Consider the following 13765-nt stretch of genomic DNA (forward strand, 5'->3'; position numbering starts at 1 on the left):
GGCAGTAATTGGCACTGCTTGTGTAGTTGATTCCATCATTGTAGTGTGCTGTCAGGTACATTTGGTCTCAGTGTCCCCCGACTGGGCAGGACACGCAACACACGGAGTATGCTATAATTATAGAATGAGCCATTGTGGGCTAACTGCTCAAAGACTTTAAAGATAATCATGAAATACAGCTACTGGGCGCAACACCTGCAGGCAGAGTGACAGAGATCAACATCGATACAAGAATCAGCATTGGTGTTCTCACAACTGCACACAGTGCAATGATTCAACACCATCAGCACGACCAGGAGGCTGGGATTGCACATGCTCTTGGAAGAAAACAGCAAACGTGTTGTGGAAATTAGATGTCTACACAGAATCTTGAGTGTCACTTGAAAAGACATCAATTGATGTGTAACAAAAACAGAAGTTACTGGAGAAATTCAGCAGGTCTGGCAGCACCTACGGAGACAGAAAGAGAGCTAACATTTTAGGTTGGTATATATGCTGAAAACGGATGGATGTAGCCTAGAGACAAAGCAGGTGAATGGGTGACGGTGAGCCTGAGAGAAAGAAAAGCTGATGATGGGGACCATTAATGAGCAAAAATAGGTTGGCTGTGATGAAAGTTGCCCGTGAAATGTTAATTCTGCTTCTCTCTCCACAGATGCTGGCAGACCTGCTGAGTTTCTGCAGCAATTTCTGTTTTTGTTTCAGATTTCCAGAGTCCGTAGATCATTTTTTTTTTGTTTAATAGATAAGTGCTATGTAGGACCGGTCAAAAGGAGCCTACAAGACAGTCTGATGGACAGATGAGAGATTGCAGGGGATGTCTTTTGCCTTCTGGACTCATGCTTCATCAGTGGCTGTAGAATAGACACTAGCACACCTGATGAAATACATGTATGGGAAGACACCATATGCACTGGAACATAAGAGATTGCAAAGGATGGGGTCTGATAGCATTGCCTTGCTACCCATAGTTCCTCTGGTTCTGTGCAGGATAAAGTCTGACTTGTACACGGCAATTGCATTGCCAAGAATAACTACTAATATGTTCCATGGTGGCAGTTTTCCCACATGGTTTTGCTCATCTCTGCCAAAATTGCTTGCTGTTCCAGGAACCCTGGAATAGAGATAACCCACATCTCCGGTTTTCACTGCAAACTTTCTAGTTAAATCCCTCACTTCACTACCCCCTCCATTCTCACGTGTAACAATTAAGCAGTTTATTGATGCCGTTGTTAATAAGATCGAGTCCATCATTCAGCTGGTTCCTTTCCCCCTAGCCAACCAAACCAGATTTCCAGAGCTGGCATTTCCCCGGTTCGTCTTGTCCTGCTGCTCCAATCCTATCTTAGCACCTAACTTCTCATCTAGTCCTCAGTTAGGTGTGATGTGGAGGTGCCGGTGTTGGACTGGGGTGGACAAAGTCAGACGTCACATGACACCAAGTTACAGTCCAACAGGTTTATTTGAAATCACAAGCTTCCGGAGTCTCGTTCACCATTTCACCTGAAGGAGGAGTGAGGCTCAGACAGCTCACGATTTCAAATAAACCTATTGAACTATAGCCTGGTGTTGAGTGACTTCAGTCAGTTAGGTGGAAAGGGTTAACTATTCCCTCTCAAGTACTGTGCCCCGCTCCTTCAAATTTGCCTTTACTTCCACCACCTCAATTTCTTTATGCAATCGCTCTAATCAGGTTTTAATCCACCCCACAGCATGAAGTAGCCTTAAATTCACTAATGCTAATCAGTTGTAGCTTTGAATAAACTTGTCCTCCTCAACTTTGACATGAGTGTTCACGCCATCCTTACTCATCTTTGCCACGCAGCTGGGTGGAAGTATACTCTCCCAGTTCCATTCCCCTGTTTAAAATCTCAGCCAGAGAACCACTTGCAATGGTTGCTATTTCTGCTTCCACATTGATCACCAGAGTCCTCTCATGATCAATCCTTAACACGCTGCCCCCATTTCTCATCAGCAACCTGTCCATCAGAGACAGTGTGCTAAAAGTTGTTATTCTACACATGTAGAAAGAAATCCCAACAGCACTCCGAGCATCTCACTGCCTCTGATCAGTCATGGATTGACAATATGTGCCAAATTTTGTCAGACCAAAACTATCTTCGTGACAAACATTACCCTCCAGTTACCAATTCCATTTCTCTTTCTGCTACTCTCTAAGGCCTAACTAAACTGTTCCCAATCTGTGTCATAACTTCTGATCTCGTCCTCCAGCTCGAGACCGTGTCAAGTATCTAGCTCCACTTTGGTTCATCTGCTGTTGAAACCCTCATCCCTGCCTTTGTTACCCCTAGACTGGACTGCTCTAATGCTCCTCTTACCAGTTACCCATCTTGCATCCTCTATTAACCTCAGCATAGCGTAAAGCCTGTTGCCTACATTCTTGACCTGCTTTAAATATCACCCCTCTGCTTGCTGTATTAAAACATTGTAGGACAGCAATGTCTTAATTTTGAAGTTCAGTCTTAGGGCCTCCCATCTCTGCAATCTTCTTCAACCCCAGAACTTGCCCAAGATCTACATTTCTTCAATTCTAGCCTCTTGCAAATTCCGGATTTTCTTCACCCTGCTTCTGACAGGTGCGGCATCAACTGGCTACGCTCCAAGATCTGGAACGTCCTTAAACCTCCACCATTCTACTTAAAATTACTATCTTTGACCAAGCCTTTGGTCACCTGCCAAACACGTTGTGCCTTGATGTCAAGTTTGGTTTCATAGAACATTTGGGAAGTGCCTGAGAGGCACGTTTTACATGAAAAAAACTTCAGAGTGAATGCAGTTCTTCTTACAGTCTTGGTTTCCTTGTTTCCCCATGGACCAATCTCATGTTTGAATCTGTGTACACCAGTCTGTCAGAAGCTGTGCTAAAGTCAAAAAGCTATAACGTCCACTGGCTTTCACAATCACATAGTTCCATAAAGCTACCAGATATGAGCTTGCTTCTATGACATTGCATTCTCACCAATGAAAAATGAATACCAAAAATTGCATGTTTTTCTAAAAATTTTATTTTTAGTATTAATTAGAAAAAAAGAGAGAGTCCAAAACCTCAAATCCCCAATTGTATCAGACTCTACTGTTAGGCACTTTCAGAAATGTTTAGCCTTTTGTTAGACTTTCTTCTTTTAATACTGTAGTAACAAGCCACAGAATTCACCAGTCATGCTGCTTTGGATTCATTAGGTGAGTTGGGTTCTTTCCATTTGGCAGTTGTCACAATGTATTGAACAGTTGAGGTTACGGCAGTGCACACAGAAAAGGCAGCGGCTACACAAGCTCAGGTGGAAGAGCAACATCACAGGCACACCTCGTATCACTCGCCCCAGCTGAGGTATTACCTTATTGTGGCCAAGTTCAGAAGTCTCAAACCAAGTGAGTGGACACTGTCACTTTGTGCCCAACTATCTACTACTACCCACACGTACCCCAGTGTTACACTTCATTTTTGTGCCATTGTGCACAAACACCATATGACGTGGTGACTGCAGTGTGGCTTAGGGTGTAGTGCAGTGATAGGTTTGCAATGCACAACTACGTGTGTAGGTTGGATGCAATGCAGAGTGGTTCAGGTATGGGCACAGAAGTGGAAGTGTGGAGTATAGCCAATGTAGGGTGTAGATATCAGATGCTACACAGATTAGGTATGGTGATACCGTTGACTCATTCACAGAGGATGCACTCTACAAAGACATGAAGAATTGACACAGTGATTCTAAGTAGACAGCACTTTCTAACATCCATGCTAATAAACTTTGTGATGAAAATAAATACATTTCTCAAGTACTGAAGGTCATGGGATTGTGCCATTCTGATTAGCACCTGCATACCTGATGAAAATACTGTTCTTTCGTTATACTGCCTGAAAACTCTGCTCAGGGTGTACAAGCCAGTTCACACACTAAACACTCAACTCATTTTATTAGAAGAAACCTTACTGGAAACTTGGGATTCAGTGAAGCAGTTAACAATGCATTTTAGATATAGTAGGAACTGCAGATGCTGGAGAATCTGAGATAACAACGTACAGAGCTGGATGAACACAGCAGGCCAAGCAGCAAGGCTGACGTTTCGGGCCTAGATGGTGAAGGGTCTAGGCCGGAAACGTCAGCCTTCCTGCTCCTATGATGCTGCTTGGCCTGCTGTGTTCATCCAGCTCTACACCTTGTTATCTCAACAATGCATTTTAAGTGAGAATGGGAATGCACTGTTGTGACTACAACACAAAAACAGGGAGCCGACGGAGAAGTTCCCATTGCAAAACAAATCACAACGTTATCATGAATTGGGTCGAGTGTGTCTTAATACAAGTCTGAATCCTGAATCTAGCAACACTCCTGGGCAATTTAAGCCACAGTAATTTAAAAAAACACAACAAATAATCAATAAGCTCTTACTGCTCCTTTGAAGGTGCACACCAGTCATCAAGGCAATTCACTCAAAGGCTAACAACAACAAAAAAAAAAGAATCACACTGATCACAAATGTGGATGAGGCTGCAGTCTCATTATCCCAGAGCCTGCCATTGCAAGTAACCAGTCAGAACTCCAGACTGTTAGTACAAACAATAAAAAGTACATTTCTTTTAAAAAAAAAAGGACAGCTACTTCTCTCCTGAATTCTAACAACGCAATCCGCCACAGTTACATAATATACAAAAAAAAAAGAGGCATCAAGCAAACATCCCACAGCCCCGCTCACCCAGTACAGTACATAATGTCCATAAGAAGAGACAAGCAACTGGCAGAGGAAACGGCATCCGAGGGAAGAGTCCAGATTCCACAGAAGAGGCAGCAAGTTTGTCTTTTGATCTGCTATTCAAGTACTGAAGTGTAGAGGGAGAGAAGATGAATCACGTTTTCTTGAAAAATACATAAAAGCAGCATCAACCTTGCTTGCACGGTTGGCCGGTGACAGGGACAAGAAATTGCCCCATATGGTATTCCGCAGTTACTCTGCCATATCAACGCAGACCATGATACTTGATTCCAATTTGTGGAGAGATGGGGGAGGAGGGGGGTGGGGCAGGGGAAGAAAAGAGTCAAGGGGTAAAGAGAAGGAGACCCTAGCGATTACTCTTCATTGCATCTTTGGCTGCCAGAATCAGCGGTGTCAAACTAGACAAAGGCTTGGCCAGCTTCAGGAACGGATGCTGTAAGAGAGAGGGAAAAAAAGAGACACACATAGACGTGAGAGCTCACAGATGCAGATTGTGGTCAACTCAGAATAGCACCGGGTGTAATGCCATCACTAGCAAAGATCGATAAGAACTTCCAGTTAGTACATTATTTGCAAAACCCAGCAACTGGTCTTCACACTGAAGAGTAACAAGTGCAATGCTGTCCCAAAAAGCGAAGTGTGATGACCCCAGTTAATGGTAACATTGGAACCCAGACTGAGGCCTGGTTTGAAAAGACCACAGAGGTTTTATTTGTTTTTGTTTACCATGGAGGTGGTCAGTCACTGAACATAGGCATGAGGGGCAAAAAGCTTTGACCAGAACTATTTTGAAATGGTCTCATTATAAATAGCAGAAAGAATCAAACTTTTTACCCTCAACAATAACCTCACAGGTAGTTAAATCTCATGGAGACCCTGTCTCCACACCAAAGTCCCTTTTTCAGTTGGCACTACTGCAATTGGTTTCTGCAGCCTTTTTTTAAATAACAGACTTTGAAGTAACTTCAGAGCGAGTATAAGGGTTTTTGGTACACTAAGCTTCCAAACATTTTCTGGCTAATTTTTTTAGTATCTTAGCACTTCATCCTCTGAATGCCCGGCACCCACAGGCCCAGATTCTGACTTTCTGGACCTTTGTCTCCCACTGTCATTGGGTTGTTGGCTGGTGAAACATTTTTTTTTTCTTTTCTAGTCTCTATTCCTAAAGCAATGAATTATTCATTCATTGAGGGTTTAAATACTTCATTCAAATGCACAGGAAAATCCAATCTTAAGACACCCTGGTACTTTGCTCAGAGCAAATCTAAAATGAAACAAACTATACACCCGCCCTCTCAACACACGAGAGAATTAAAATCCAACTTAAAACTCTAGTGTTCTTGCACTTTCAAATCAATACTCAAACAATAATACAATTATACAAGACATTAGTCAGTGTGCGCACCCAGAGTATTGCATACAATTTTGGTTCCCTAACTTGGTGAGGCGGTGGGGTGAGGGGATCTAGAGGCAGTTCAGCGTAGGTTCATGGGATTGATTCCAGAAATGGGAGGCTTGTCTTATGAGGAGAGATTAAGCAGTTAAGGCCTATACTCTCTGGAGTTTAGAAGAGCGAAAGGAGATCCAATTGGAGGTACACAAGATGCTAAAGGGGACTGACAATAGATGTAGAGCAGATGTTTCCTCATAAGAGACAATCTAGAACAAGAAAAGTCAGTTTTAAAACTGCTAGCCCTTATCTTAAATCTGAGAGGAGAAGAAATTCTCTCAGTTGTCACTCTATGGAATTCACTACCTCAGTGTTTTAGATACTGGGACAGTCAGAGTTTTAATTAGTAATGTCTTAAAGAGTTATGGAGAGTGGACGGAAAGCAGAGTTGAGGCTGAGAGGAGATCAGCCATGATCATATGAAATGCAGAGCTGGCTACATGGGCTGAGTGGCCTGACTCCTGCTCCCAGTTCTCATGTTCTCACATTTTATGAACCTTCATCACAGAAGGAACATCTCTCCAAGAGTCATTTTCCTCTGGGTTAGGTCTTCTCATTTGGAGGATACAAGATTAAAAAAACGGTTCCAGGTCTCTCACAATGGGCATCAGTACATTTCTAGATACGGAAGAGGGAAAATAGCATCAAGGTGATTACCATTTGAATTGCAGAGCCCCTTTGGAAGTGCCAAATGGGCTGCTCCTATTTCCTGAGTTGACCTGAGATTGATAGGGTGGTAATTGGCAGAGTTGGATTTGTCTTGCTTTGTGTGTATAGACATACCTGGGCAATTTTCCAAATTGCCAGGTTGATGCCATGTTGTAGCTCTGCTGGAACAGCTTGCCCAGTGGTATGGTGATCTCTCATGGTGCCTTGTTTTGACTTGCTCGTTCTATTTGAAGGTTGTCCCATTGTATCATGGTGGTAGTACCACAATATGGATGGAGGGTATTCTGAATATGAAGACCAGACTTCATCTCCACAGACAGTGGGTACTCCCAGTGACACTGTCATGGATAGATGCATCTGTGATGGGTAGACTGGTGAGGACAAGGTCAAGTAGTTTTCACCCCCTCGTTAGCTCCCTCACCAACTGTTGCAGACACAGTTTAGTAGCTGTGCTCTTTAGACCTCAGCCAGCTCAGTCAATGGTGCTGCTACTGGGCCACTCTTAGCAATGGGCATGGAAAACCCCACCCAGAACACAGTTTGTACCCAAACCATCCTCAGTGCTTCCTCCAAGTGGTGCTCAACACAGAAGTGTATTAAATTCATCTGCTGGAAGGAGTGGTTCTGAGGTTAGGTAGGCAGGTGGCAATTTGCAGGTTTTCTTATCTATATTTGACCTGATATGAAAAGTCTTTCTGGGCTCCAAAGTCATTGCTGAAGACTCAGGGCAACTCCTCCTTTATTCTATACCGCAACCACCATCTCTGCGGCATTGCCTGTAAGGTCTGATTCCATCAGTATCACTGCATCAGGCTGTTGCTTGATTAGTCAGTGGGAAAGTGATTCCAATTTTGGTACAAGGTCCCCGATGTTGGTAAGGAAGACTCGACTGGGTTAACAGGGTTGCGCATGCAGTCATCATTCCCGGTGCCTAGGGGGAATGTGGAGATCCACTGAGTTCAGACTTTGTCGCGATAGGGTTTGACACAATTGAGTGGCTTGCTGGACCATTTCAGGAAACCATATTGCCGGGGTCTGGAATCACATAGTCCAGACCAGGTAAGGCTGGCAAACTTCCTTCCCTAAAGGGCATTAGTGAACTCGGTGGATTTTTACAATATTCGATATGGTGAGCATCAAGCGTGCTTTTTATTTTCAGAGTTTACTGAATTCTAATTTCACCACTATGGTGGAATTTGAACCCACAGCCCCAGAACATTAGCCTGGAATTCTGAATTACTGGTCCAGCGACATTAGCATTATGCCACTACCTGCTGCAATTGTTGCAAATTCTCACGTAATCCTTGAACAAAGAAACCAAAAACATTCTGGAATTACAAGAGACAATCGTTACCTGTAGCAACTCCTTCCCAGACCCTCGTTTTTCCACATCCATCTCCAAACAGCGGTTGAGAAAGTCACGGAAGATTGAGGATAGCTTCTCTGGATTCTGCAGCTCTGGAGTGCCATTAGTGGCAATCAGATACAAGGCCTGCAATGATGGCAGATAAAAGAAGAAGCAAGAGTTGTAAGCAATCCACGCTAATAATAAAAATGCCATGTCTATTCCTCGTTGTTACCAGGACTCCGATATACCTACGATCCAAAGTACATTTACACCCAGGTCCTTGAGCTCCTGTACACCCTTTAGAATTGTGACCTTTATGTTATACCATCTGTCAATGTTCTTCCTGCCAAAATGCAGAATTTCACACTTGAACTGAATCGCCAACTATCTACCAATGCCACCAACTTGTCAATTTCCTTTTGGAGTTGTTCACTGTCATCCTCTCAGTTTACAAAGCTTCCAAGTTTCACACCATCTACAAACTTGGAAATTCTTCCCTGCAAACCAAGATCCATAATGTCAGTATATATCAGGAAAAGAAAGGGTCCCAATACTTACTCTTGGGGAACTCCACTACAAACCTTTCTCCAGCCTGAAAAACATCCATTAACCATCCCTCTCAGTTCCCCATCTCAGCCAGTTTCGTATCCACCTTTCTACTGTCCATCTTATTCCACGACTTATAATTTTCTGCATAATTGAGAGGAGTAGTATTCTATAAAAACATCTTCTGGAAGTCCAACTACACACCACATCAACATCAGTCTCATTGAGGCTGTTACTCTTTAATAAAGAACCGCAGCAAATTAATCGATCACAATTTCTCCTTTAGAAATCTATGATGGCTGTTCCTAATCAACCCACCTTTTCCTATGTGTCTCCCAACTCCATCCCAAATAATTGCCTCTAGAAACCTCCCCATCGCTGAATTTAAACTGACTGGTCTAGTATTTGCTGGGCTTATCCTGCTGCAATGCAGATGCAAAGAGGTTTCATTACAACCTAGTTGAGTGTGTGGGCAAACATTGCAGATGGAGTGCAGATGTTTACTAGGCTGAAACCAGGGCAGTCCTATTCAGAGAGATTGACTTGACCAAGTCTGTATTCACAGGAGTTTGGATGGAGGGGGAATCAGATTGAAATGTGCAAGATTCTAACATGGCTAGACAGACTAGATGTAGGGAAGAGGTTTTCCCTGGTTGGGGAATTTAGAACCATGGATCATAATCTCAGGATACAGAGTAGGCTATTTAGAACTGAGATGAGGAAACATTTCTTCCCTCAGAGGCTATCAACCTGTGAAATTCGCTACTACAGAATGCTATGGAGAGTGGGTTGCTAAATGTATTCAAAAGGGAGATTGATTTTTAAAAAAATATATTAAAAGGTATCAAGGGGAATGAGGAGAAAGCAGGAATATGATGTTGAGATACTGATATTGAATGGCAGAACAGACTGTGAACAGCCAAATAGCCTATTCCTTATCCTGGTTTCGATATTTATCCTTACAGCTTTTCTGGAACAATTTTAGGATACTTGCAATTCTACAGTAGTCTAGAGAAGACAAAGATTAGGCCAGTTGCCCCGTAAATTCCACTCTCATTTCCTTTAATACCCTTGGATGCATCTCATCTGGTCCCACTACTTTGCCAACCTCGAGGACAAACAGTCTATCCAATACGGCTTCTTTTCCAATTTTGAACCCTTCTAGCCATGGTGTTTCTTGCTTAGTCACCATGGCTTGGGTACACCTACCTCCTTGGTTAAGATAGACGCAAAGTTTTCATTTAATACCTCAACCAAGTCCCCTGCCTAAGTGCATAAATCCCCTTTTTGGACCCTAAAATTGCTCTGACTCCTTTTACCACTTAGCGATTTTTCTGCTTACGATGACTTTGGGATTCCTCTTATGTTCACTCCTAGGCTTTTCTAATAATTCCTCTTTGCTTTCTCTAAAAATGCCTTTCACTTCCCCCCAAACTTCTGTATTCAGCTTGGTTTCCAATTGCATTTGCTACCCAACACCTGTCATAAAGCACAGTTTTTTGTTTAATCTTACTTTCCATCTCATAAGAACACAAGAAATTGGAGCAGGAGCTGGCCATTTCATCCCTCAAAAAGTAGCCCTGCTATTCAGCAAGATCATGACTGATCTTCTCCAGATCTCAACTCCTCTTTCATGACAACTTCTCACAGACCTCAAATTTCAACCGAGTTCAGAACGGGTTATATGAATGGAGGATCCCAACACCATATTGGCAAGTTGAGATACTGATTACACCCCTCCCTGGCACTAGCCATAAGCAATGAAGCAGATTTGAATGGAAACGAAATGGGGCTGTGTCTTGACTGCTCAGGTTCTATAAAGAGTGTCTTGGCCCCCAGAAGCCCAATTTGAAGAAAATGCCAACCAGATTTGAGAGATCTTGGTTCACATTTCAAGGGAACATGGGGGGAAATTTCAGGAAGAGCAAAGTATGCGCAGTTAGAAAAGGTCCTGCATTCCTTTAGCTAAGCATAAGAACAAACACCCCCACTCTCCACTAATATCTTTCTGATTCTCCATTAGTTTTCCCAACACTAGCTGTCTCCACTACCTCTCCGTACGGTCTTCTCCCACGAGGAGCTCGAACAGTTCATCCACTTCACTAACACCTTCCACCCCAACCTTAAGTTCACCTGGACCATCTCGGATACCTCTCTCTCCTTCCTGGACCTCTCTATCTCCATCTCTGGCATCCACCTGGAAACCGATATCCATTTCAAGCCTACACCGCATCTGCTCTCAAGATGAGGCATTCCACTCCCTGACATCCCAGATGTCCTCGTTTTTCAAGGACTGCAACCTCCTCTCCACAGTGGTCAAAAATGCCCTCGACCAGGTCTCTCGCATTTCCCGCAACTCATCCCTCACACCCCCTACCCACAATAACAACCAAAACAGAATCCCCCTCGTCCTCACGTACCACCCCACCAACTTCTGAATCCAACGCATCCTCCGACACTTCTGCCATCTGCAATCTGACCCCACTACCAAAGACATTTTTTCCCCTCCCCACCCTTATCTGCTTTCCGGAGGGACCACTCTCTCCGTGATTCCCTTGTCCACTCCACACTCCCTTCCAGCCCCACCACCCCCGGCACTTTTCCCTGCAACCGCAGGAAGTGCTACACCTGCCCCTACACCTCCCCCCTCAACCCCATCCCAGGCCCTAAGACAACCTTCTGCATCAAACAGACGTTCGCGTGTACATTTGCTAATGTGGTATACTGTATCTGCTGCTCCCATTGTGGGCCTCCTCTACATCAGGGAAACCAAGTGGAGGCTTCGGACTGCTTTGCGGAACACCTACACTCGGTTCGCAATAAACAACTACACCTCCTAGTCGCGAAACATTTCAACTCCCCCTCCCACTCCTTGGACGACATGTCCATCCTGGGCCTCCTGCATTGCCACAATGATGCCACCCGAAAGCTGCAGGAACAGATCTCATGTTTCGCTTGGGAACCCTGCAGCCCAAGGGTATCAATGTGGGCTTCACAAGCTTCAAAATCTCTCCTCCACCGACTGCATCCCAAAACCAGCCCAGCTCATCCCCGCCTCCCTAACCATTCCTCCCACCTCAAGCCCCACCCCCATCTCCTACCCACTAACCTCATCCTGCTCCCTTAACCTGTCCATCCTCCCTGGACCGACCTATCCCCTCCCTAAATACCCCCCCTACACTCACCTTTACTGGCTCCATCCCCACCTCTTTGACCTGTCTGTCTCCTCTCCACCTATCTTCTCCTTTATCCCTCTTCTATCCGCCTCCCCCTCTCTCCCTATTTATTTCAGAACCCCCTTCCCCTCCCCCAGTTCTGATGAAGGGTCTAGGCCCGAAACGTCAGCCTTCCTGCTCCCCTGATGCTGCTTGGCCTGCTGCGTTCATCCAGCTCTACACCTTGTTATCTCTGTGCACAAAATAATTTTGTTTACACCTCCAACAGCCACAACCATCTTCCTATGTGAAGTTATGACTCCAACCAGAGAATTTGCCTGCTGATACTCGTTTATTCCAGCTTTGCTGGGATGCCTTGATGCCATACTCTGTCGGATGCAGCATTAATATCAAGGGCCGTCACTCTCACCTCACTTCTAGAATACAGCTCTTTTGTCCAAGTTTGAACCAAGGGTGTAATGAGGTCAGGAGCTGAGTGCCCTAAATCGATGACACCTTTTGGAATATGGGCCAAGCTAGCACATTAAAGAAACTTGAATACTTTTAATAGCAGCTTTAGGCCATGGAATACAGGATCGTCAACTATGTTTTCGTTCAAATACCTTCAAGTCTGGGACCATTCACTTCGGACTCAACACGTGCAATGAAAGTAGAGAGGCTGCAGACTCACCCTCAGTGGATTCTCATTTAGGTAAGGGGGCTCGCCTTCCACCATCTCAATGGCCATGATCCCCAATGACCAGATATCAACCTTGGGGCCATAGGCTTTCCTGGTGACCACTTCGGGTGCCATCCAGTAAGGTGTGCCCACCATGGTGCTGCGTTTGCTCTGCTCTGGTGTGATCTGGGCACAGAACCCAAAGTCAGCTATATGGAGAAAAACAAATATGGCTTTAAAAAAAGTGTTTGGAAAGCTTCAACAATGAAACCTACCACAAATGTGACAGATTTTAGAAAATTATTGGATGTTCAACTTGGAGTTGGTCATTTTTACATGAAGTGGATAGTACTCCTATTGTTCCCTCTGTAGATGGGATTTAAAGAAAACTAGTTTTAAACGTAAAGGGTGAATACAGGGACAGCGCAGACCAATAAATAAAGCCTTAAACATGCAAGAAGTTGTCACGTCGGACTAATGTCACTAGCCTCATAATCCAGAGACGTTAATGTTCCGGGGATTAGGGTTTGAAATGGGTATCAACACGGGATTGAAAGTTGAATTCAATAAGATCTCAAATTAAAACAAATCTAATGACAACCATGGTCTGTTGTTGATTGACATTAAAACCCACCTAATTTATATTCTTAAGCAATCTGGCCTACAACTGGGGCCTCACAGCACCAGCGACCCAGGTTCAATTCCACCCTCGGGCAACTGTCTGTGTGGAATTTGTGCATTCTCCCCATGTCTGCGTGGGTTTCCTCTAGGTGTTCCAGTTTCCTCCCACTATCCAAAGATGTCCAGGTTAGGTGGATTGGCCATGGGAAATGCAGGGTTACAGGGATGGGGGGAGTCTGGGTGGGATGCTTTTTGGAAGGTCAGTGTGGAAACAATGGGCTGAATGGCCTGCTTCCACACTGTAGGGAGTCTGTGATTCTGTGCAGTGTAGACCTCCAGACCAATAACAATGTGGTTGACTTTCAACTGCCCTCTGAAATGGCTTAGACAGCCAATCTGTTCAAGGGCAACTAAGGAGTAACAAATGCCAGCTTTGCTAGCCCACATCCCACGTAAGAATAAAAACAACATTAAAACAGATGATAAGGTGTAGAGCTGGATGAACACAGCAGGCCAAGCAGCATCAGAGGAGCAGGAAGGCTGACGTTTCGGGCCTAGACCCT

General features: G+C 44.4%; 1 protein-coding gene across 1 annotated transcript in view; it reads right to left on the reverse strand.

Annotated features, from left to right (window-relative positions):
- Positions 1-3008: 3008 nt before the first annotated feature.
- Positions 3009-13765, reverse strand: part of LOC109911747 (serine/threonine-protein kinase PAK 2) — a 25406-nt gene continuing 14649 nt past the window's right edge. Inside the window, exons 8-10 of the mRNA XM_048604591.1 lie at positions 12594-12790; positions 8208-8345; positions 3009-5167 (exon numbers count right to left, since the gene is read on the reverse strand). Coding sequence (XP_048460548.1) covers positions 5081-5167; positions 8208-8345; positions 12594-12790 — 422 coding nt within the window. The 3' untranslated portion in view covers positions 3009-5080. The remainder of the gene's footprint in view (positions 5168-8207; positions 8346-12593; positions 12791-13765) is intronic.

The sequence above is a fragment of the Rhincodon typus genome, chromosome 13 (assembly GCF_021869965.1).
Source record: "Rhincodon typus isolate 14 chromosome 13, sRhiTyp1.1, whole genome shotgun sequence".
Lineage (NCBI taxonomy): Eukaryota > Metazoa > Chordata > Chondrichthyes > Orectolobiformes > Rhincodontidae > Rhincodon > Rhincodon typus.